General features: G+C 41.0%; 1 protein-coding gene across 2 annotated transcripts in view; it reads right to left on the reverse strand.

Moving 5' to 3' along the window:
* Positions 1-24,753, reverse strand: part of TBX15 (T-box transcription factor 15) — a 110,749-nt gene that overhangs the window by 22,981 nt on the left and 63,015 nt on the right. For both annotated transcript variants that reach the window (XM_059928921.1, XM_059928930.1), the window contains exons 3-6: positions 20,364-20,465; positions 18,632-18,803; positions 17,389-17,556; positions 8,425-8,489 (exon numbers count right to left, since the gene is read on the reverse strand). In XM_059928921.1, the coding sequence (XP_059784904.1) occupies positions 8,425-8,489; positions 17,389-17,556; positions 18,632-18,803; positions 20,364-20,465 (507 nt within the window). The remainder of the gene's footprint in view (positions 1-8,424; positions 8,490-17,388; positions 17,557-18,631; positions 18,804-20,363; positions 20,466-24,753) is intronic.

Genomic DNA, 24,753 nt, shown 5'->3' on the forward strand with positions numbered 1-24,753 from the left:
ACAGGGGCTAGTGAGACTGCCGGGAATGAGCAGGATGAGATTGGCTGGAAAAATACAGCCAACGGCTCTAGGGAGAACAAATGAAAATATAGAAATCGAAAGTGAGGGAGACACTTGGAAAGCTGTGCTGGCTGAAGGAAAGCGAGTGGTCAGCTCCTTGGCTCTAAGCTTGCCTTCAGGAGTGACAGGGAAACGGAGGTGGACAAGGGCAAGGTTGTCTGCTGACTGGCAAGCTATGCCTATCAGAGGAGAGAGACCTCGTTCTCTGGATGTTGTCACTGGCTGGCTTTGCGAATTCTAAAAGCTAATACCTCGCTGTACTCAGTTTTACCATCAGTAAATGGGAAACGCTGTACCGATACCAATCAACTCAGAGGTAAAAATAGAAAACTTGGACCACAGATACTAAATGAAACGATTCTTACTATTATTTGTATACTGATGATCTGATGCCTAGAAATACATTTACAAGGTTGAACTATATGAAATTGCTAATATCTTACTATTTTTGACCTACAACTAAGGAAATTTTGTATGTTCAGCTTAATAGCTAGATAAGGGTGGAGACAAGATTTGAGATACTTAGTTATACTAGAGAAATCGACCAACAGATTTATACTACAGACCCACCCTGTACCTTGACTCCCAAAGAAAAGTTGTTTCTTTTGGATCTAAGCAAAGATGATCTGGCCCTGGGGCTAATCTTTTTTCCTCTTCCTTCCTGTTAACTTTCAGCACTCTAATTCCTCATCTCACAGTCCTCTTTCTGGCTGCATACTTGTCTTTGTTGGGTGTTGTGAGGAGGGGCTGGACCGTGACAGGAGTTCCCATCTGTGCCAAGGAGGTGGCTCTTCGCTCTGTGAACATGGCCTTGGGACAGCAGCTGCTTCAGAGGGGGCGTCACAAACAGATCTTTACTGCCAAATACTTTCCCCACAACCAGTAGAGATTCCTTCCTTTGGGTTAAGTCTTAGCCTCGTTAAGCATCCTCTTCCAGCAAGTAAATACATCCATTCCCGTGATGCACCGAATGGCTCCATTTTTAGATCACCATCCCCCGACACATGTAAGGGACACTAGGCACTGGAAAGACTGTCACCAGCCACATTCCCAGCAAACAGCAGTGCTTGCTGGAAACACTCTGAGAATTAGCTCAGACTCAGGGCCTCCTACACTTCAAGCTGCAGGCCCTATTGTTTTTTTAGTGAGGGGCAACCTATTAAAACTACTTTCCCGTGTAAACCAACCTCCCCATGATACAGGGCCTGCCACTGGCCCTTTCTGACAGTCCCTGCCTTGTGGAACTTGAGTGTCCTTGTTCAAGCCTCCAGGGGCGAATTCCACAGAGACAAAGACACCCTCCCAAAAAGCTGCAGCAACTCCCTGGACTACAGAAGGGCCACTCCAAGGGGGACCTGTCATGCAGCCATAGAAGTAGCTCCTGGAGCACCAGGCCAGTAAGTAGCATCTGGAGGAAACCATGTCACCTGGGACAATCCCCCTTGCAGTTGTTTCAGATACTACGGAAGCTGGAAGTACAGGTAAATCCCAAGGTCAAGACAGGATGAAGGTTGCTGACAGAGGACAACCCAGGATCACAGAGTCCATGGCACCTCTAAAACAAGTTCATAGAACCTTCACTCCAGTTGACAGGTCATAATTTTAATCCTCCCCTCTCCATGTATGTGTTTGCTTCGGAGGAAGTCGCTGGGAATTATATAAAAGTTCCCAAGCTTACTCGGGCTTTCTGTAAAATCTTGGCAGCCACTTCTCACAGGGACAGGGTTTTCACTTTAGATGTGGGCTGAGACCCACAGAGTCTTCTTTCCTTATGCTCATCTGTCTACCCCCTTTCAAGTGCAAGGTCTCCGCAGTGGCAATTCTCCCTCTAGCTGAGCACAGTGGGCTCCCCAGGCACGTGGACAGATAGACATCCCGAGGCTGCTTCTCAACCATGAGACTCAGTGCAAAGACTACTGCTTCTCTTCAGCCTCATGCCCTTTGTCTTCTCTTTGGAAAGAACTGAACCACTGGGGTGGCCGCCACCAAAGATGTACTTTGACCTCTCATTTTGCTACTGAGTGACCTTTCTCAACCAAGCCTCACTCTGGTTGGGCTCATCGTCTGGGAGCCCTTCCTTCGTGAGGCTCATGCTTCTGGAACTTGCTGGGTGTCTTCCTTCTCCAGAGAGCCAGGCAGCACAGACATGCACCCACTGTGCAGAGCCAGCTCGGATGGCCTCAAGGGTGTGCCTGTCTAACCTACAGTTAAGCTAAACCAGTGTCTTCCAGCAGCAGTCCATCTCAGATTTGAATCAAAATTGCCCTTAGGGGCTTCCCTGGTGGCACAGCGGTTGAGAGTCTGCCTCTGCCAATGCAGGGGACACGGGTTCGAGCCCTGGTCTGGGAAGATCCCACATGCCGCGGAGCAACTAGGCCCGTGAGCCACAACTACTGAGCCTGCGCGTCTGGAGCCTGTGCTCCGCAACGGGAGAGGCCGCGACAGTGAGAGGCCCGCGCACCGCGATGAAGAGTGGCCCCCGCTTGCCGCAACTGGAGAGGGCCCTCGCATAGAAGCGAAGACCCAACACAGCCAAAAATAACAATAAAATAAATAAATAAAATCCAGCCATTCATATAAAAAAAAAAATTGCCCTTAATCTTTCAAACAAAGACTATCTATAGATTCACTCTTTCTTCCTTTCTTAGTTAGTATCTAAAACTAGCTCCCCACTCTTGCTCTACCTGATTCATCCTTGGTTGGGGTAAGGCTTTCTCACTCCCGAGGTCCTGGTTTTTAACTTCTCTGCCACTCGTCAACTCTGTTCAATGTTTTGTAACTAAATGAATGATTATTATTTTACTTTGTATACCTGGCACTACAGGAAAAGAAATCTAAGAACAGGAAGCTGAAAAAGGTAGAGTTCTGTCTTCAAAGGGCTTCATTCTAGCAGGGGCCAGACAGAACCCAGGAACACAGACCACAAGACAAAACTTACTGTTAGGCTGAGGGAATCTATTTTCCCCCAGGAACAAGAAGGTGTTACTGTCTCCTCCTTATAGGAGGAATCTTCCACAGGTAATGCTGGATATTGCACCATGGGGCTAGACCTGTTAAAGGTAAATATATATTGACCCTTTCACCCAAAACTATATTTGGGCCACATAATTTCTGAGAAGTCTAGAAGGAAGAACAATTTAGACATAAACAATTTCCTTCCCATTGCAGAGACAATGCCTGGAAGCAAAAATCTGTCAGTGTTTCCACTCCAAAAGAACCATATGTCTACTACTCTTCTCCATAACGTGAACACACACACACACACACACACACACACACACACACACACACTTTAGTGGAGACTTCTAATCAGGGACATAATTACATAGGAATGAAAAGTAGCAGCTTCATAAGTAAAGGCTGAAGGGTGGTGACCTTCTTACACTGCAGCGTGTGAATGACACTTCTTAAAGAAGCAGGAGGAACTATGATGGGCTCTGATGATGGTGATATCACAGAGCTGACACAGTGAACTCACTAGGACTCCTGTTGGGGTTCTGGATGGCCCAATGGATATCATCCCTTGTCCTCATTTGAACTCAGAATCAACTTCCAAGAAAGACCTAGGAGACTGATGTAGTAGAGACCAAAATACCAGTTTTATTATTGATAAAAACTGTCTGGAGCCTATAACATAGATGTGAAGGCTGAAGGAGTGAGCTAGAACTCCCTGAAATAAGCTGACTTCCCAGAACTGCAGGCCTCCTCTGCTGGGCTTACCACACAGTGGGAAGAGCCCAGATGGTACACTTTCTGCAGACAAGCAGGTCCTAAAGAGTTCCAGACTCAGCAATCACATCAGTCACCTTGGTTCCCACTGAGGGGAAGGAGAAAGTGATGGGGCTAGAAGCCAGGAATACTTCTCATGGATATCTCTTTTCATTCAAATAAGAATGGGCAATCCCACTACTGGGCATATACCCTGAGAAAACCATAGGTCAAAAAGTGTCATGTACCACAATGTTCATTGCAGCTCTATTTACAATAGCCAGGACCTGGAAGCAACCTAAATGTCCATCGACAGACGAATGGATAAAGAAGATGTGGCACATATATACAATGGAATATTACTCAGCCATAAAAAGAAATGAAATGGAGGTATTTGTAATGAGGTGGATGGAGTTAGAGTCTGTCATACAGAGTGAAGTAAGTCAGAAAGAGAAAAACAAATACAGTATGCTAACACATATATACGGAATCTAAGGAAAAAAAAAAAAAAAAAAAGGCCATAAAGAACCTAGTGGCAAGACGGGAATAAAGACACAGACCTACTAGAGAATGGACTTGAGGATATGGGGAGGGGGTGGGGTGAGATGTGACAGGGTAAGAGAGTGTCATGGACATATATACACTACCAAATGTAAAATAGATAGCTAGTGGGAAGCAGCCGCATAGCACAGGGAGATCAGCTCGGTGCTTTGTGACCACCTAGAGGGGTGGGATGGGGAGGGTGGGAGGGAGGGAGATGCAAGAGGGAAGAGAAATGGGAACATACTGTATATGTATAACTGATTCACTTTGTTATAAAGCAGAAGCTAACACACTATTGTAAGGCAATTATACTTCAATAAAGATGTTTAAAAAAAAAAAAAAAAAAAAAAAAAAAAAAAAAAAAAAGAATGGGGACTAAGTGTCCTCGCCACAGCTGCCTCAAGTTCTTCTCGACACTCAGAGGGCACTGTTGTGACCCCAGCCAGCCTCTGACTGCACTGCAGTGAGAGGCTTGCAGGATGAGAGATACTCATGAGAGGCATTTCAAAGAGTGCAGTGGGCGGCTGTGTCCTCCCCAGCTTTCCTCTCACACTCCCTTCTGGAGCCTCGGGATCGCACTGGCATGGATTGAGATCGACAAACCTGAACGTGTTTTGGTTTGAGGTTTGGCAATTTCTGTAACTCCAAAGTATTCCACAAATGTTTTGTGTTCTACAAAACCAAAAAACATTGGCCAAGCACTTTCCCCCCTAATTTTTAAGCTCATGTGTTTTTCAAGGAAATGTAATCCGTATGTTTGGGGTACATTTCTATGCAACTCATCAAACCATACTCGTCTGTACGACTCATTTGATGTCTAAAATGCATGGGGGAAATCACAGATTTATAAGAAGAACTGTGTTAGCACAAGCAGGGCCAGCGATGGGGCACTGGTGGGCACTGGTGGGAAGGTGATGAACCAACTGGATTCTGGTTTTGGCACAGGCCACCTCTTCCCAAAGATTTATAAATAATCCTCTATATCCTCATCTATCAATTTTCCCATCTGCAAAATGGCATTAATAATTCTTGCCCTCATCCTGCAGGCAGCTAGTGAGAGTTAAAGTCTGATTATCAGGTAATTTTGAGCTTTTTAAAGAGAAAATATAAGGGCTTCAATACTTGTCCCAACAAGTTGATTTTAGTCTAGCTTCCCAGAGCACTGGAGGATGAAAATGGCTTCTACCTTCCCTAATTCATCCTTGTCCCTTCATGACACAGGTGACTTCAGTCTCATCATATCACAGTTTCACCTGCTAGGGATGTTCAACCTGACTTCCTGTCCTTGACTATGGAACCCTTTATTGGGATATAAGAAGTAAATGACAAAGTCATGGGGAAGAGTCTACACAGACAGAGAATATAGGTTGATTTATGTGGAAAAGAGAAGGTTCTGGCTACTTGAGTAGGATCTTTAAGTGGATGAAGGGGGTTTAGAGAAAGAGCTCTATTCTCGATATCTGTTGAAGATAAAATAAGTCAAGTTTAAACTGTTAGCATGATAAAGCACAAAGTGCACAGACTTTGACGTCAGATGGACTTGGGTTTTCATCCCTTCTTCAGTTTACTGTGTGACACTAGGAAAGCTGCTTAAACTCTCGGAGCCTGTTTCCTCATTTGTAAAATACAGGTTGCTTTAAAGATTAGAAAGAATGTAAGTAAAAGGTCTGGAACACAGTAAGTGTTCAATCACAAATAACTTCTATAATTACTGATATTACTTAAAACAGCCTGCAGATTTAAGAGGACATAATGAAGAATTTCCATGCGATCAGAAATAAATAAATAAGGCACTGACATGGGCTAATGAGGATCCATAGTTTTGCTTTCCTGGAGTTCTTACAAAGAAGAGCAGCCCACCAGGCAGGACAGACAAGTAACTGTCTGTCCTGAGCAGTAAGATATTCACCAGCCTTAAGGCAGACACAGGCCAGGGCCAAATGATGTGTCAAGGTCCTTTCTAGCCCAGTGAGAGGACAGAAGAACCTTGGGACTTTAACTGAGCTGTCATCACAATTTCCTAACCAGAGACAAATGCTTCAAGACACAAGGTCTTAATCTCAAGATTAAAGCGTGGCTCCAATTCCCAGCGCAAGCTCTAATGCTGGTCAATACAGCCACTCTATTCCAATTTTCTGTTCTAAGTCATGCCTCTGAAAAACAAGGAATCCGATGGGATGACAAAGCAGAGAAGAAAGAGACAAAAAGAAAGCAGTCTTTGGAGTGCCAAGAATAAAATAAACAAATACTAAATGCCACTGGAGATGCAGAAGGAAAGAAAAAGAAAGTAGTTGGATAGCTAAAGTCAGTAGGGTTGGTCTCTGGAGACAGATGGTGTTGTCTAGAGCAGAAATTCTTAACTTTTGGTCATAGACATTTTTGAAAATTTGAAGAAAGCTGTAGACCTCTCCCCAGAAAAATGCACACGGTTCATCCACCACACGTTTCCTTTCAGTATCTGGGAACTCACAGAACTCCTGAAATGCATGCATGGACCCCAAGCTAAAGATCTTAAACACCCTAGAGGCTTCTTTATGAAAGGCCAGCTTCTATTTGAGCTCCTTATCACTAACAAGTTCCTCAATAAGCCCAGAAGGCAGAGCCCTGAAAAGGAGGCAACAGGAAATGGCTCACAGGCATGTTTTGTGACCTGGACATAGAATAGAAACTAATTGGGAGGAAGAGGACTGTCTATCTGAAATGGAAGGAATAAGTATTGGCTTCTTCACTGGTTAAATTTTGAAAACAAAGGTCTCTTATTTTAAACAAAGAGTCATTAACTGGAAAGCATTCGGCCTGGAGTCCATATGCCTGAGGCTATATAACTAACCAGTTGCTTGACCTAGAAAATATTACTCAATTTTGTCATCTTCAAACCAGAAGTTCAAGTGAATTTTACTTACTCAATAGATGTGACCTTAAAAAATTCTGAGGAAAATAAAATTTTAAAGAAATCTAAGTGTATTTTAAACATGATAAAAAGTTTCATAAGAAGTGCTTTCATAAATCATTTTGTAAAGAAAATGATCACTACACACATCTGATTTTTAGCATAAACTAGGTTCTAATATAATGTGCTACACAGTTCACAAAGTGATTCTAAATATAATATTAGATAGTTTATCTGAAAACTCTTGAAGAGAAAATAGCAAAGTCCTGACAAACTGTGTCATTCAGATGAAAAAAAAAGGCCCCCAAATTAGGAAAATGTCTGAACATTAAAGTAAATAGTTATTGCAAGGTCTACACACTTACAGGACACACGTGTCATATTTGCTGTTTCAGTATAGTTTATATAAAATGAAATTTTCTGATTGAATAATCTTCGATGTATCTGCTTTCCCTGCCAATTTCAGCTCTCTCCTAACTCTCTGTGAATAACAGATTTTAATATTATATATGAAGAATGACACAGGAAGGATTTAGACAGAAGCAGAGTTAACCAGAAAAATAGCACAGTCCCTAAGGCTATTTACAACAGGAGCAAATAGTCCTACAAACGTCATCAATTCCTAAGCGTTCCACAGTCTAACAACCTAATCACAATGATGATGCTGGGTCATCAAGAAAGGTAGTGTTCTATAAACTCTCTTTACTAAAGCAGAAAACATCCAGTAGAGTTTGGAAATATTTCCTAGGAGAAAAATGGTCAATTTTTAAACAAAGTTTTAGCTCTTATAGGGAATACTTTTCTGAAAAATTTTATTTGTCCACAATTCCTTTTTTCCTGATAATGAAAAATAAAGGAGATATTACTATAGGTGCTGTAGACACTTATCAGAAAAAGTTGCAATCTTTTAATGACAATAAATCACTGTCAAATGTGTTTTAAGTGACTAAATTGCCAAGTACGATGCAGGGAGAAAAACACCATGAGGGATTCAATCTGATGATTTACAGTGTGTTAACAGAGAATTTGGGTGATTCAACCTTTGGGGGGCAGCTTTTTGATTCTTGGATCAACTACTCATTTCTCTTTGCCTGCAGCAGCACAGTTGCCTAGCATGCAAATGTTCTCCAAAAAGCCAGAGCCAGAAGCCACCAATGGGGCTTGGGGAAAAGAATGTCATATAGAAAAGAAAGGTCAGTGAGTCTCTTGCCCAGTTTGCTCACCTGTTTCTTCCAGAATCTCTGAATCCTTTAGCAAAAGGGTTTCGGTCAATTTTTAATCTGGTGATCTGGAAACAAACAAAAAAAGCATGAAATGTATTTATATTAGCTGACTTCTTTTTTGGTTGCTCCTAGAAAGTTAACAAAAATCACTCTGTTAACAACAGCTGTTGTTTTTATTTAGTTTCCTCTTAGTTTGAGATTTAGATTGAAGTTGATACAGGACTTGGTCCTGGCACACAGATGTCTGACCCATCTGACCCACATCTCCCTAAAAACCAAGGTTTTCCCAGTATGCGACTCTGTAAGCTCTCTTCTGCTCACCATCCTTGCCCCAAAATGGTGATAAATCACTTGCCCAGACAAACAAAGGTATCAAGATGGAAAATTGGACAATGGTCAGATCCATAGTGCATGACACACAGGAGACAGTTGAAACATGCTTGTTGAATGAATGAGTAAATGAATGAGTGAGCAAGTGAGTGAAGAACGAATGAATGGGTTCAGTCAATCCAATCAGGTGCAATCAGGTCACCAGACAACCTGCCTCAGCCTGAAAGAACCAAATAGTTGACTGCGTTTCCCATTTCACTTAAGTTGTGCCTTTCTTGCCGCTAGGGGTTGTTCATTTGATGACCTAAAATGGTCTTGTAAAAGACACAAAAAAGTAGCTGGACTTTTGTCAAGGTTGCATCCAAAGAAAAATCTACAAATGTGGGACGGGATGGGGCAGGACGCAGTGCAACTCACCCAGTCTCCAAGTCCCACAAGCCAATCAGAAGAAACAAAAAGCAGCTTCATAAGGCTGAGCAAATCCAGTGCAAACAGTTGTGTGACCCGGGTTGGATGGGTCCTTAGGAGTCATCTGGTTTGACCTCCACTCAGTGCAAGAGTTCCTCTCTATTGCATCCTATCTTAGTCCCCTCCCACTCTGCAACTGTATATATTACCCTCTCAGCCTCCAGACTAGAATGGCCTGACCAACGAATTCCATCTGCGCTCTTGTGTTTCCGCCTTTAGCCTTTGTCATGGGAGGCATTTGGATACCTTCTGTCTGAACCAGATGTTAATGACTCGCTACATTCAAGGGATAGAGACTTAGAGGTGGGGGTTAAGGAGCTCAGGAAAGCAGGAAAGTCATTCTCAATAGAAGGTAATTCTGGAAAGAAGGGGATCTCATTTTTAAGACCATCTTCCCATTTCTGATCACTGTAGAAATTATCACTGGGACGGCTGAAGTTGTTTCTTGTGTTGCAAATCTTTCCAAGTCCCTCTTCTGTCTCACTTCATCAGAGTGGAATTTCCCAAAGCCACATTCTAAAGGTCTTTAAAACGCAATGTGAGAGTCTGACAAACAGGCTCTGACTTGAAAGTACCAAAGTTATTTTTTTCCCCTTAAACGTCCTTTGCCTCTAGAGTGGCACACTAATAATGTAGCACTCATAATGAAGCAAAAGCAATTTTACATCTATTTTATAGACCAGAGCAGGAGCCTGAAGCTTTGGCTTTCTAAAGTTTAGCGTCTGCCCTGTGAATATTGTATTGAGTTTAAAGATTGTCACCGCTTTTCTGTTGTTGACTTAAAATCAGTTCTTTCTTCCTCCATAATCCACAGCAATAAAACACACACCATATTTTCTTTTCAAGTTGGGGTTATAATATTTTATTTTCTCCTTCAAGTTGGCTTATCCTGTCTGACTCATTTATGATAGGGGTTTCTGGTATAAGATTGTGCTGCTATGTTTTGGGGGCACAGACCCCTGTAAATATAACGACCTTCTATTTCACGGTCCTGGGAGAAATGGTTGAAAACCAGTTCCCCACAGCTCCCTGTATCTCAGGCCAAGGAGTCTGCATGGAGATTTAATAGACAAATGACACCAAATGTTAGGAAACACAACACCTCTATACTTGTTTCAAAGCTTTTATTGTGGGATTTGGACCGCTTTATGAAGAGTGTGATTGTGCTACTCATTATTCATTTATTATCAAGTGCCTTTTGTGTGCAAAGCAATGTGACAGGTAGCACAGGTGACAGCGTGGCAGACAGTCAGTATACAGCTGTGTATCATCCCCCCCAAGAAGTTTATAATTGAGGAGAAAAAAGAAGATATACATATTAATAGTTACAGTGTAAAACAGAAAGTGATACGGTTTGAAATAAAGGCAAAGTGCCCCAAGAGCTTAGAGGAAGCAGTAATTGCTCCGACCTGAAGGGCTCTGGCGTTTCACCTTAGAGGAAGCACGTGAGCCAAGCTGGGAAGGATGCATAGGATTTTAATGAAGACCGCAAAAAGGGGAGAAAGGAACAAGGGAAGCATTTCAGAAGAAAGGTCCTATGTAAGCCATAGAATTGAAGTGGGAAGGAATGAAGCATTTTTGAGAACCACTGAAGAGTCCAATTTGACCAGAGCACAGGGTACAGCAAGAGAAGCAGTGAGAAAGAAAGCTGAGATGCTGGCCTGAGGCCACATCATGAAAAGCCTTTACTACCCTGCAGACATTTAGATACGCTATAGGTAGAAGAGAGCAATTCTAGCTATCCAAACCAAATTATGATCCCAGTTAATGCTTGTGCTGACAACTTAGGCTATATCTACAAATACCAATGGTAACAATGACAGTATTTTGGAGGAATAAATCAATGTATTCACAACCTCAATAATCCTTAGTTTCTAATAGTCCCATGGTTCCCATATCAAGAAACTCCTGGTAAACTCAGTATAGAAAGGGATGCAAATGACAGCTTGCTGTCCTACAGGAGACAAGGATGTTGCATAAGGTGAATTCTCATCAGGTAGAAAAAGAAGTAAAAATCCTCCCCTTCCACTCCAGTGGAACATGAGAGGAGAGGAGAGAGACAGAAGAGAAGCAATCAGTTAGACTTACAAGTGCCTTAGCTTTCTACTCAAACCAAAATCCAGGGGTGGTGGGGGGAGACTCAGAGAAACACTGGCAGGGTCACCTCCATACACACATGGGGGTGGCTGCGCCAGTATAAGTGCTGTAGGAAGAGGCCTGAGTTACGATCCCCAAGCCTTCCATGGCCCTTCGGCAGTGGGTCAGGGACTCAGAGGTCCTCACATGCCATGACAGGGAAGGCAGGGTGACCCCGACATAGAGGTGCTATAGTCCAGACAGGAGTCAAACAGAGGCCCTGGATGAGAACTGAGGTGAGGCTGAGTCATTCAGGGAGGCCCAGGAGGTCCAACTGAGGCAAGAACACAAAAGCACAAGGTCAGCAGTCTCCTGCCAGTAAAACAAATCAACACAAGGAACCCCAGGACCAGCCCAGACCAGACCCCACCCCAGCAGAGGCCAGTGAGGCCCAGAGAACAGCACAGGGGTCCACAAGCAACCACAATGAGGGCTCATAAACCCCATTGCCTCCACCCCTGCCCATGCACCATACATCTAGAGGCCATCTGGAGCAGGAGGCGAGGCTCATTTGAATAGTTAATTTTCAACCCTGCCCTCAATTATATTTATTAACTAGACTCAAATATGGCGGTCGATCTCCACCTCGTCACCTTAGACCAGGTCAGTGTCATATTTTGACTAAACTACTCTAAATACTCTTCAAGCTGATCTCCCTTCTTCCACTCTTGTCCCTGTCCAATCTCTTCTCTTCATTCAGCAACAAAAGCGATCTTGGTTAACACACCATAGTTGGACCATGTCATTCCTTCAGTGCCTACCACTATGCTCAGAATTCAATCCAAACTCCTTGCCTGGCCTTGCGGGGCCAGCATGCCCTGACCCCTGCCTATCTCTCCACCCCCACCCACCCTCCCCTGACTCTGGTCCACAGGCGCCCGGCAACCTGAGCTGCTCTGTGTTGGAACGTGCCACGCTCTTTTCCTGCTCAGACGCCTCACGTGCACTCTACCTCCAGACTGAAATGCTCTCTTCTGTACTCTTCATATAGCTGACTCCTCATCTTAAGTCTGAATCTAAATGTTATCTCCTGAGAGGGGTCTTCCTTGATCCATCCCTCCAAAATAGGATACTTCTGCCACTCTCTTTAACTACACCCTCTTTAATTCCAACTTTACTCTTAACCCAGTTGGTAATTACACATTTATTTTGTCGTTTACATATTTACTATGTGTCTCTCCCCCTAGACTACAACTAGGAACCCTGTCTATTTGATATACCATTTTATGAAGCAGAACCGAATATGACATGCTATTCATGCTCAATGAATATTTGTTCAGTGAATGAATGGAGTGAGGTAGTAAATGAATGAATGAGGATGTGGGAAACAGAAATCACCAGTCCCAAAGCCATCACAAGTCTTAGAGAATACAGACCAAACAACTCCCCCAATCCCATTTGCTTTCACTGTAGGCATTACAGACAAAAGTCTTGAATGTCTTTCTAGTCAGAACAAGGTCTATTAGTAACTTCCATTGTAGCTAAAGCTATGTTACAGCAGTCATGCTCAAACTTGGTCTGATGATAATGAGGCAACATGGAAAATACAGAGGTTGTGGAAGCACTTTTCTTCCTTGATTTTCTTTCCATAACCTTATACTGATGTGTGTAGTCTGAGTTATTGAAGACTATGGCACATAAGGGGGTGATTACTGGCTTGCCACCATTCATTTTAATCATTTTCCCTCACTATTTTGCCTAGTAACATAGAGGCAGTTAATAAATGAGGTATACCTCACCATGCACAGTGCAGACATAAATAGCACAACCTACAAAGAAAATGAAACCTGAATATCCTCAGTATAATTTTACAGGACCAAGGCTCAAAGGGACTTCCCTTATTAACACTCTCTTATTCTTATTTTTTTTTTTTTTTACCATATTGCTTGAAAAGCGTTCCATCAGGATAAAAAAAAATTTTAAGCCAACATAAAAAAAAAATTCTGCACTAATTTGATTGGAAAGTTAGAGCAAAACTGGCTCAATAGCTCAGGATATAATGAGTGGCTCAGAAATCCTATTGAATTTGCTTATACAACCCTGGCTGTGGTTTCAGACTTCCTATCTAGCTCATGTAGCCAATTCTCATCAAGAAATAAGACTGTATTACCTGAGGAGAACAGGGCTGTGTCATTTTGAAATCTAGTTTCCTGTTTGGAAAAAAAAAAAAAAAATCAAGGTTCAGCAGTCTTTTTCCCTTAGAGAGGACAAAGACTCTGCAATGGAAATTTCCTGCTAATTCCATGAGGACATATTGGCGTCAGCTTCTTCCAAGAAAAAGCATTAAGTGTAGAATCACCTTTATTCCAACTTCTACCACCTTTTTCTCCATGATGAGAGTCTGGGCATGGTGTACTTTCCTCTCTGCGATAAGCCTGCCAAGTTGGCACTCCAAGAGCAAATAATAGTAATAATAACTTCAGTATGCTAGCGGCCCTGGGAGTCTATGCATCAGTCAGCAAGGGTGAGAAGGAATGGGAAAGGGAGAAAGAAAAGCATAAACTATTTCATGAAAATAGAAACTCTTTCTTCACACTTCACTCCTACTTATATCCAAGGAAGCAGAACCATGGATACATAGGGAAACTGGTAGTAGAGGTATGCTGGCTAATTATTCAGTCATTTTCCAAGCATGTAGTCAGTACTATGCATAGACTATAAATATCTTAGAGTTATGGAAATGGAAGGGTCCTTCCTCCTAATTAGTGGTTTCTGGGCTTCAAAATGTCATAGGCCAATTCTAATCCCCTCCCCTTCCAACATGTGAAGGATCAACATTGGCATTACAATTTTTTATTCTACCAAATAAAGAGAATTAACAGCTCTCTATTATGTCCTGCCATCATTATTCCATAAAATAAATGACATTTTAGTAACAAACTGAAGCCCAGAAAGACAAAATAGCTTGCTCAGAGTGACACAGGTAGCTAGTGGAGAATTTAGGACTAAAACCCAGGTCTCCAAATGCCTAACCCCTTGCTATCTATGGAACAGAACACTGCCTTTCCTTAGGAAGGCTGGGCAACAGTTCATTTCAGTTCCGTTCCCTCTATTGTCCTTCCTGCCTTGTGTTCCGCCGAACAAGTCCCTAAGAACAATGAGGACCTATCACTGACTCTTCTCTCTTTCCTTTCTCATAGCTTTCCTAACCCTTCCCTTTAAAAAAAAAAAAATGAAGTAAACAACTTTGCTTTAAAATATTATTTGTTCTCAATCTAGAAGGTTGAAGGAAATAAAAACACAGTAATCACTGAATATAGCTCACAAAAGAGAACAGTTTATGCTACCCAGCATCTTCATGACAAGTCTGAAAATTATGGTTAGGTAACAGATCTGACTTACAGGATGCAGACCTCAAGATTCCTGGGGGAGAGACCTGAGGTTAGTTTGCTTTATTAGAAGGCACTGTATCATATTAAATCATATCTACACAGCCAAAGGGAATGTTAAACAATCACACTTGATTTACCCAGGGACTGGAGGCTTGTTAAACAGGCAAAAGCTGTTATCTAGATTTTAAAATGGGCAGAATTGAGAATGACTCATCTATTTTGAATGTCAGCACATCATGAATTCACTAATGTGACATGAGAACAGAGAGATCAAAGTTGTTACCTATTGAATACAATACCTTCGAGAGCCCATGTAGCTCCTCCAATTCCCAAGAATCCACTTTCTCTTTAATGAGCAATTTATTCTTTAAAATTGCCTCTATTCCCCACTATCCTTCATGCCTGTGCAGATGCAGGTATTTAGCAATGTAGGCTGACTACTGACAATTTGATGCCAGGTTTGTGTCCGTGACTAAATGCAGGTTCCCTCGTCTAGTCCTTATAATTCTATGAGGCCAGGACATTTTCAGACCAGGAAACACAAGTTGAAAGGGGTTAAGAAACTTGCTCAAGGTCACACAATTCACCAGTGAAAAGGTCAGAAACCAAATTAGACATGTCTACTACCAAGTCCCATGATCTTAGTCATGGCATCCTACCCCCACCAAACCACGACTGCCCCACTCAAGTCCAAATATAGACAAAATATTTATATGAATAGGATGTACTCAGGTGTAGGAACACTGTGAAATAATGCAGAGGAAGTGAAAGGGATTTCAGGTACCCATGTTTGGTCTTCACAGTGAACTGCAGGTTTTTAGTTTTAGCTTGGGTTATATTGACCCTTCTTGGCCTCTAGAACCGATCTCAGTGAGGCAGTAGAATGGTCATTTATCGGTGTTCTAGTTTGCTCTACAAACTACGTTCTAGAGTCATATTTATTGCCACATCTCTCTGTCTTCATGAGAAAGTAATGATTAAAATGGCGGCTGGGGTAGTCTTGGAAAAAATCCAAACAATTTTTCAAAGAACTTAGACTTATATTCCCCCTTTTCTGTAACACAGTTAATCCCAAAGTTCCAGTTGCTCAAAAGCCATGTCTATATTGCTGCTCTATCTAGCACCAGAGCTTAAAAAATCTTGATTATTAAAGTTTTCTGTAAGGACTCTCCATGGTCTCTGCAATTTTACTATCTGAAGAGTTCGAGAGAGCTTAATAATTTTAAAATAGCGTCCATGGCAAACTAAAGCTCTTCTTTTACTTTAGATCAAATGTGGTATCTAAAAGGAAAGTCCAAAGTTGGGAACACTTTACAGCTGCTGAGAAAGCCCAACAACCATATAGCACTTAACATTTATTGGACTAAAGGGTTGTTGTATATCAAATTCCCCTGAAGGTAAAAAGCATCTAAGGAATTTTATCAGGATGTGCCATGAAAGATAGAAAAATTCTTTCTACTCTATATGAACTAAAGATTGTATAACTCACCTTCACCTGCCTGTTACATACTAAGCCCTTGATAAATATTTAGTAAATGTATGTTTTTCCTCATTGCTTTCTTTGTTAGAGCACAGTATCCAGTATAAAAGGTATTAAGTACTATAGTATACGTCCATTTTGCTCCAAGCGGGCCCAAAAGAAAAGTAAGCAGACTTTCAAGCAAAATAAACAAGCAAAAACTCTGTTTTAGAAAAAGATTCACTGCAGGATCCTACTAATTAGACAATTTACCAAAATATGAAATACCATCTAACTTACAAAAATGAGATTCACATACAACTTTCAGAGAACTGCATAAAGTGAGATCACTTGTAAATCCATCCATTCACCCTCCTCAAAAAAAAGAACATTGTTTAGAAATGCCCACAGTAATTCCAGACTTGGCCTCTCTCTTCCCCTCACCCACTCACTGGCTAATTAGCCCACTGGCTAATGCTGATGTGTCTCAGTGTCAGAAAAAGCATCAGTTCTTCCACAAAAACTTCCCTCATTCCCCAAACCAAAACAAACAAACAAACAAAAAACCATTTCCACATCTCTGTCGTTAAATTATTCCACTGTATTATCATTATGTGTTTATGTGTCTTTCACTCAACTAAAACTCTTCCTTTCTTAGGGAGAAACGTCTTAATCTGCTAAGCTTAGAATATCGTAAATTCTCAAGAAATATTAATGGAATGAATGAATATATTATTAACATAAAAACATACACATCTTAGGGTGTGGTGGTGAGCACACGGAGGCCAATTTAGTCTGAAAGTGTAAATGGAAGCAGTGGGTCTGACATAGAGTTTGAGAGGCTTGATGACTTTGATGTAGCCTGATGGACGGCTCCACGGAGAGGATAAGAGGGAAGGAATGAATCAAACCTCAAGAATTTCAAGTGATGAGGAACATTTGCCGGGATGTAGTAGAGATCATGAAACATGGGTACAAGTACAGAGAGACATGAAAATGACTTAGGAGGTTTGGTCCTCCTGGTCAAAGATCTTGCCTCTGATCTAAATGTAGACTCTGACAGCTGTTACTAGGCATTACCGCCTTGTCATCACCAGTGCCGCGTGTGCACCGCCAGCCTGGTGTCTCTCATTCCAGCATTTCAGTGCCATGCAGAAGGACTAAGCACTTCTTACAAAAGGATGAGTAAACTCCTTTAAAAGCGGCTGCAGCAGGAGACTCTCCAAGGCAGCCTCTTACCTGCTGGTTCTGATAGGCCGTGACCGTGGTAAACACGGTCTCAGGAAAGCTGAATGTTTTCACTCCATCCCCAACAGGGACGGGTTTGGTGGGTGAAAGGTCGCTGCTGAAATCCTTGCGAATCACATGAACCCGAGGCTGGTATTTGTGCATAGAGTGAAGAATGATCTGAAATGAGAAGGGGAAACATTACTCCAGCATTGTCTCTAAGGTCCCTACATCTTTTCCAGCTCTCATGCAAACAAAATTACAGGATAAAAGCGTTACAGGAAGAGCACAGTTTAGAGGTGGGATGTATGGGAAACTGGAAATCAGTGTACTTTCCCATGGCTGGAAGGACTAAGTAATTGGATAGCATCACATCCCATGGAACCATGTAGCAAATACCCCAATCATAGGTGGTGAGTGCAATATGTTTGCTTTAATTGGATAAATACTGAATGAATTGGTTCCAGTACCAGTAGACATCACTCCACTAAAAGGTCTCAGAACCTCTGCTATGTGACAGTTGTTCCCTCCTGCTTCAAATTTTCAGCACGGGTTCATCTGTCTTTAAATTCTACAAGCTGTTATTTGCACTTTGTTATTGATTTTACGGACATTCTCTTATGTCATGTCAGAGTTAAGGGTATATGTGTCTTCTCTCTTCCTTAGAAAATTATCATTTCCCTAAAGATAGGAGCCATGGTTTTAGCTTCTTTCATCTCCCCATAGCACCCAGTATGGATCCCGGCATTCAGTGAAAATTCAGTATGTGTTTTACTGCCAAAAATAAATTAATAACATCAGTTGCACCAATTATACCTGGCAAGCCTAACAACCTATTCTTCTCTTATAAATTCATAAATTTTTTGACCAATCAGCCAGAACTGTCCCCACAACAGTTTCCCTGAGTTTACTGTCCTGTGAGTTGTTCTATTAAATACTGTGATTTCTTCACCATTTTAAAATGTGTCCTCTGTTTCTGTCGCTGCATTCTCCTGACTTGATCGTGACTTACAGCAGACGTTTGCTAAATGTTAGATTTGTAATAAACGTAATTTCACAAAAGGAAAAAAAATTTTTATGCTTACTTACTTAAAATGACTCAAAGATTCATTTGAGATTCTCAAAATCGCAAATGAATTTGAGAATCTCAAAAAGATTCTTATTTTACCTGTTTGAAAAAAGCCTGGGGCTAGTCAGTTCTAGAGCAAAAAAGGGGGAAGAGGGAGGAAGAGGATGATGGGATTATTTGACTCACATGTCCTTGATCATCCAATTCATTGTTGGTCAGCTTGAGTTTGTCGAAACTGACCACCTGTCTCATCCAAGTATCTCCAGAAGCTAGAGAATCAGGGTGTATATAAACTCTTGGGGGCACAGGGGAATCAGCGTTGCCAGCCACCATCCACTTGGAGCTGTGATACACATATCTGAGACAGAGAGGGAGAGAGGAGAACTCAGAGACAGATGCAGAGAGGGAATAGAGGCCCAGGACACAATTAGGGACAGGAGGGGAGGAGACACAAAGAGATGAGAAGAATGGAGTAGGACGGATTAAACAGAGAATACAGAGGAGAAAGAGAGAAGGGTGGATAACCAGGGAAAATGAAATAGAGATGGAAATGGAAAACAAGATGGGTGGGGGAGGGCAGAAAAGTGTTGTAGTTAATGATCAAAGCTGCAGCTCTCACAAGGAAAACATTCTCACAGTCCTTTTTCTTTCTTCTTCCTCTCCTTGCCTTGCACCCCTGTGTGCACACAGGCATCCTGAACCCACGTGTTTAGCTATGGAAAAGGTATTTTACTGCAACCTTTCACCTTTCAAATGCAAACCATATAATCCATTGGCCACTTGTTCAGGATTTGGTTCCTTATTAAAAACATCTTCCATATTGTCCTATAAAACACAGCCATGTGCAGAGACCCTCCAAGCCCCTCACTTGTTAACCATTTCCTAGCTAAGAGTCTGAATTTAGAAGCATTTCAATGAAAACCTAGTTTTGAACATCTTCATCTACCACTTTATTTTCCCACAAAGTCACTGCAAATGAGACTAGGTTAATCAAAGTCTTCCCACTAACTGGGAAGACTTAGCGGTGTTTCTGGGAATGGCTGCACTGAGGCAGAGACCTCCATTTTCATTGAAATGGAGGATGTTTTTAAAGAAAAGAGCATCTCCCCTCCTAAGTCCTACATCAAGACCACTTCTTTCTTAGCCAGCTCTCCCTCTAAAATACAAGTAATGGTCTTCTCTATTCACCTCTCACCTCCAAATTCATGGGCTCAAGGCCAAGTTCTGAAATATCTCAAAAATGGGCCATGACTCACTGATGTGACTGAGAGCTCAGGAGATCAATTAAGCCACAACTTGTTTCAAACAAGAACTATGTGTAAGACACATGGAGACTATGTTGGCTTTTAATGGCTTTGAAGGAAAGTTATTTAGCAAACTTGTTCACAACCCGTTTTAATGAACAATAATTCCCCTTAACTAGATGTTCTTCTTGAGGTCTTACCCAATTCTCCCATTCTTCTCCTCCATCATCCACAGGATAATCCAGCAGGTATATGATTGAAGGTACTGTACTAATCCACTTCTCCTCCCATTTTCCAAAATAAATCATCTCAACTCACTTAGTATTTCATAAACCAAATCATTCAATGTGTTAATCATTTTCAATGTTAAGTGAATTAGTTTTAGACTTAAGATCCATTTGATTTTTGCTACTCTGGCAGACATTATACAATCCCACTCTTTAGATAGATGTAAGGAGGATTCCAGACCAAACCATTACTGGTTCTGACTTCCTACCTCTAGTGACTACTTCCTGTCTGGTGTTCTGCCACAGGCCATTGGCATGTCCTCCATCCTTGTTCCCTATCCAATACATTGTACAGTGCACTGTTAAAATGCTTCATCTAATGAGTTTATAGAACCATCCTGGGATACTGGTGATGCCCACAGTTCCACATCTCAGAGTCATCCTTACCTGTATCTTTTATTGTCCACAGGTACAATGTCCATTGCTATGTAGTACTGCTGGTGTGGATCCAGGCCAGTGATTTTCACTCTCATGGCAGGAAACATCCTCCTGTGGATGGGAATAATGTAGGAAGCTCAGCAGTCAGAGGGGGAGAAGTAGCAAGAGTAAAGGCTTGATGAGTCTCTTCTTAATAGGAATGCTAAGCACACAAAGTCCAATATCCTCTAATTCTCAAAGTTGGCTGTTTTTTTTCACTTTGGAAATTATCACTATCAAATATGCTGAGGATTTACATTGTTGAAATAGCACCTCTTCTTAACTTAAATTGAACTGTTTGATTATTCATACACTCAAAGACCTCATACCATAACTTGTTTTATAGTATTAGTTAATCTTTAATGTGAGATAGATGGATAGACAAGAGATAGATAGATAGATAGATAGATAGATAGATAGATAGATAGATAGATAGAATGTGTGTATATACATTTCCTATTAGACTATAACAGTGTTAAATATACTTATACTCTTATACTTAATATACTTGAATAACTTATATTCTTCTTATTCCCCAAGTAGCTTGTCACAGTTGATTGTAGTAATCATGAAATATTTTCTGATTGAGTCTATTTGAAAATGACCACTCTAAAAATAATATCTCAAGAAAAGAAGAAAAAAAGGAATGTGCTACCAGTTCCCAAATGAAGGACCACCAAAGTCTTTTTTTTTTTATGCATAAAACTGTAGAAAAATTTCTGCAAGTTCTCAGGCTGTCAACGTGTGTGTCAGAGGAAGGACACTGCAGAATAGGGAGCAAATACCAAATGAATTCTAGTGGCCTCTGGGCAATACCTTGTTTCTACCACAATGGCTTGTTAAACTTGCCAAAGCAAGCGAGGTCAGGATATGACACTTTACAACTACTCTCATAATTGAAGAGGAGGAGAGGGAACAGCCCAAAAGAGGTACTGAGTTTCAAGGAGACTAAAATAAAATTCACCATTCTTCTTTAATCATAAGAAAGAAGAAAAACATCAAGCTCTTGTGCATGTCATGCATTTAGGAACCAGACATAAGAAGTGCTTGGTTCAAAAATTTGGATTGCCCTGAATGTGCTCTAGAGTACTTGTACACAAAATGTTGCATTAAACTTAACCATCTGGGGCCAGTTAGTTGAGCTGGGCAGAGCACGGTGCTAATGAGGTCAAGGTCACAGGCTTGATTCACATATGGCCTAATTGGCTTTGCTCCATTTCATGGCCATAGACCATACCCTGACCCCAGACAGCCATCTTGCAAGTGTGCATTGGTTGTTTATATGACAGGCTTTCTGTGCTAGTCACACACTCTACTACTCAACAAAAACAACTCAAAAAGCAAATATCCTCTGGTAATAGGTTGGTGACATCAAAATCATATTTGGGGGGAAAGCACAGAGGGACCACAGACCTTCAACAGGGATGATGGCTAATTCTTAAACATTTGCAAAGAATAATCTATTACCAATTCTTTCCCACTTTATAACTTTTCAGAAGCTTCTATTGGTATATCATTTTAGATTTTCTTTCTCTACCCTCACAAGCTTAATTAGAAAGCCTTATATTTTATTTTATTTTAAATGTATTTATTTATTTTTGACTGTGTTGGGTCTTTGTTGCTGGGCGCAGGCTTTCCCTAGTTGGCGCGAGTGGGGGCTACGCCTCATTTGCGGTGCGTGAGCTTCTCATTGCGGTGTCTTCTCTTGCTGCAGTTGCAGAGCACGGGCTCTAGGGCACACAGGCTTCAGTAGTTGTGGCATGTGGGCTCAGTAATTGTGGCTCGCCGGCTCTCCAGAGTGCAGGCTCAGTAGTTGTGGCACACGGGCTTAGTTGCTCTGCTGCATGTGGGATCTTCCCGGACCAGGGATTGAACCTGTGTCCCCTGCATTGGCAGGCGGATTTTTAACCACTGTGCCACCAGGGAAGTCCCAAAAGCCTTATATTTTAGTCTTATGGTTGACTAATGAAATTTGATGGTGGGTTGCTCATAATGACTAAATCTAACATTCACTATAGGTGAGGCACTTTGACTCACATTAACTCTTTCCAAAACTTTGGGAACCTTGGTCTATACATGTATATATAGATCATTAATTCCCGACTTAATAGCAATGATTTATGATTGCCCTGTATACATAAATATTTGGAGAGCATCTTGCCAGGGATGGAAAGTCCTCTCCCTTGCTATCTGAGATAAAAAAATGTGGTTCCTCTCAGCCATCTAAAGAGGCTGCATTACATTGAAAGAGATAAATTTATTTTCTTGATGACTTTTTAAAAAGTGGTTAAGATGTCTTTAAATTCAATACCTGTTTTGTCTGGAACACTTATATGACCTTGAGTGGAGAAGCTACCTGTCTCTTTTCAGAACTCAGGTTCTAAAATGAATGAGCTGTGTGGCTCTGGATAAGCCATTTAACCTCACCATCTATAAAACAGAGGAAAGGAACTAAATAATCCTTAAGGTGACCTTTTGCTTTAAAATTCTATGACAATTCTTAAAATCTGACCAAAGTTGCTTTTTCTTTTTGTCAGTATTTTAGCACAGAATATCAAGTAATGTCATAACACCCTAGAGAAAAATTAATCTTTCATATTCATAAAATGAGATGTGTTTGGTTTTAATTTTATGCCTAAATTTAGGCCAATTCTTTTGACTTCCAAACCCGTTTATCCCTACAAACACCTCTGTCCATGGTGCTGATCATGCAGGTTTTGTTGGTGCATTCAAAGATTGAGGGCTCTGTAGACTACAGTAGTTCTGAATCAACGGGATTATAGTTTGGGATGTGAGAAGAAGTAGGTGGTGACTAAGATCTTCTGAGAGGGGAAAAGAACAGAGAGTCATACATAACTAACAGTAACTAAGAAAATGGAAATTGGAGTTAAAAATGAAAAAGACAGTACATAGGAAGAAAAATGAAGTGAAAAGGAAAGAATCAACTTGGGGGATGGGGAGGGAATGACAAAAATTCACAGAAGATAAAGACTTCTTTGCATGTTTCTGAGTGGTTCTGGAATTACTTGAGCAGAGTTACTGGTAGCAACAGCAACAGCTGAGGCACTCCAATATGGAAGCAATGAATGTAGTTTCTAAACCTAAATAAAGGGATATGATTAAAGAACAAACTGTATGTCTGTGCTGGGAATCTCTGGATATATTCAGGTGTCAACATGAATTTGTGAAGGCAGAGATATGAAAAAGTAAACATTGCAGAAAATCATGAAGTGAGGTCACAGGAGAATTGTCAAGGAGGTGCTCAGGTAAACTGAATTCACTGAAGTGCAGGGAACGAGGGAATGATATCAGGAACACAAGTGACTAAAATACACAGACATAATAGTAGTAAGTAAAGACCCAAAATAAAAACTGGAAAATCTTACAGACAAAAAAAGTAATATTTCCCCTTTCATCAAACCAATGCCCTTGCCAAAAACTAAGAAAAAGAGTAAAAACTTTTTCCTTGAATTGCTGTTTCCTTCCAAGTCATATCTCAAAATGTAGACTCAAGATGTAGACTGAAACCCAAGCAACAAAAAAGAGATGGTTTTTGAAAGTAATTCTGGATAAACAACAAGGTCCTACTGTATAGCACAGGGAACTATACTCACTATCCTGTGATAAACCATAATGAAAAAGAATATAAAAAATAATGTGTGTGTGTGTGTGTGTGTGTGTGTGTGTGTGTGTATAACTGAATTACTTTGCTGTACAGCAGAAATTAACACAACATTGTAAATCAACTATACTTCAATTTTAAAAACAAGTAATTCTGGAAAGTAATTTTGAAAGTAATTCTCCTTCAAAATTGCTCCTCCTAAGAAGCTTTTTAATGGTTTTATTCTCTACTAAAACTTAAAGAAGGAAGAGGGTTTACAGAGGAGGATGAAAATGAATAAGACTTCAGGTTCATTTTAAGCTCACCTTTTTGTGATATATTATTGTATTGAGAGGTTTCTCTATATGCATTCAAGTGAACTAGACCCAATCAAACTATGCTTTTACTTTAAATGTCTATGTGCATGAAGACAGCTTATGATCAATGAGGTAAGTCTTTTTGGTCTCTGTGATGTGAGACAGTGGATTGACTTTGTAAATATGAAAGCACTATAATTATTTTAATTTCAGTGAACTATTCCTATATACTAATAAACTCAGTCCAAATTTATTTTGATTTAAATCATTTTCATTTTAAATCCAAGGGGCAAAAGCTATAACCATTTCTTAACAGTGCAGACTTACAAATAGTTGAGACAATTGTTTTGGAGCCAAACAGATTTGTGCAGAATTCTGGAGCTGCCCTTTACTACCTGTGTGGCCTTAGTCAAGTTAATTAACCTCTTCCAGCTTTTGCATC

The sequence above is a fragment of the Balaenoptera ricei genome, chromosome 1, assembly GCF_028023285.1.
Source record: "Balaenoptera ricei isolate mBalRic1 chromosome 1, mBalRic1.hap2, whole genome shotgun sequence".
In the NCBI taxonomy this organism is placed as follows: domain Eukaryota; kingdom Metazoa; phylum Chordata; class Mammalia; order Artiodactyla; family Balaenopteridae; genus Balaenoptera; species Balaenoptera ricei.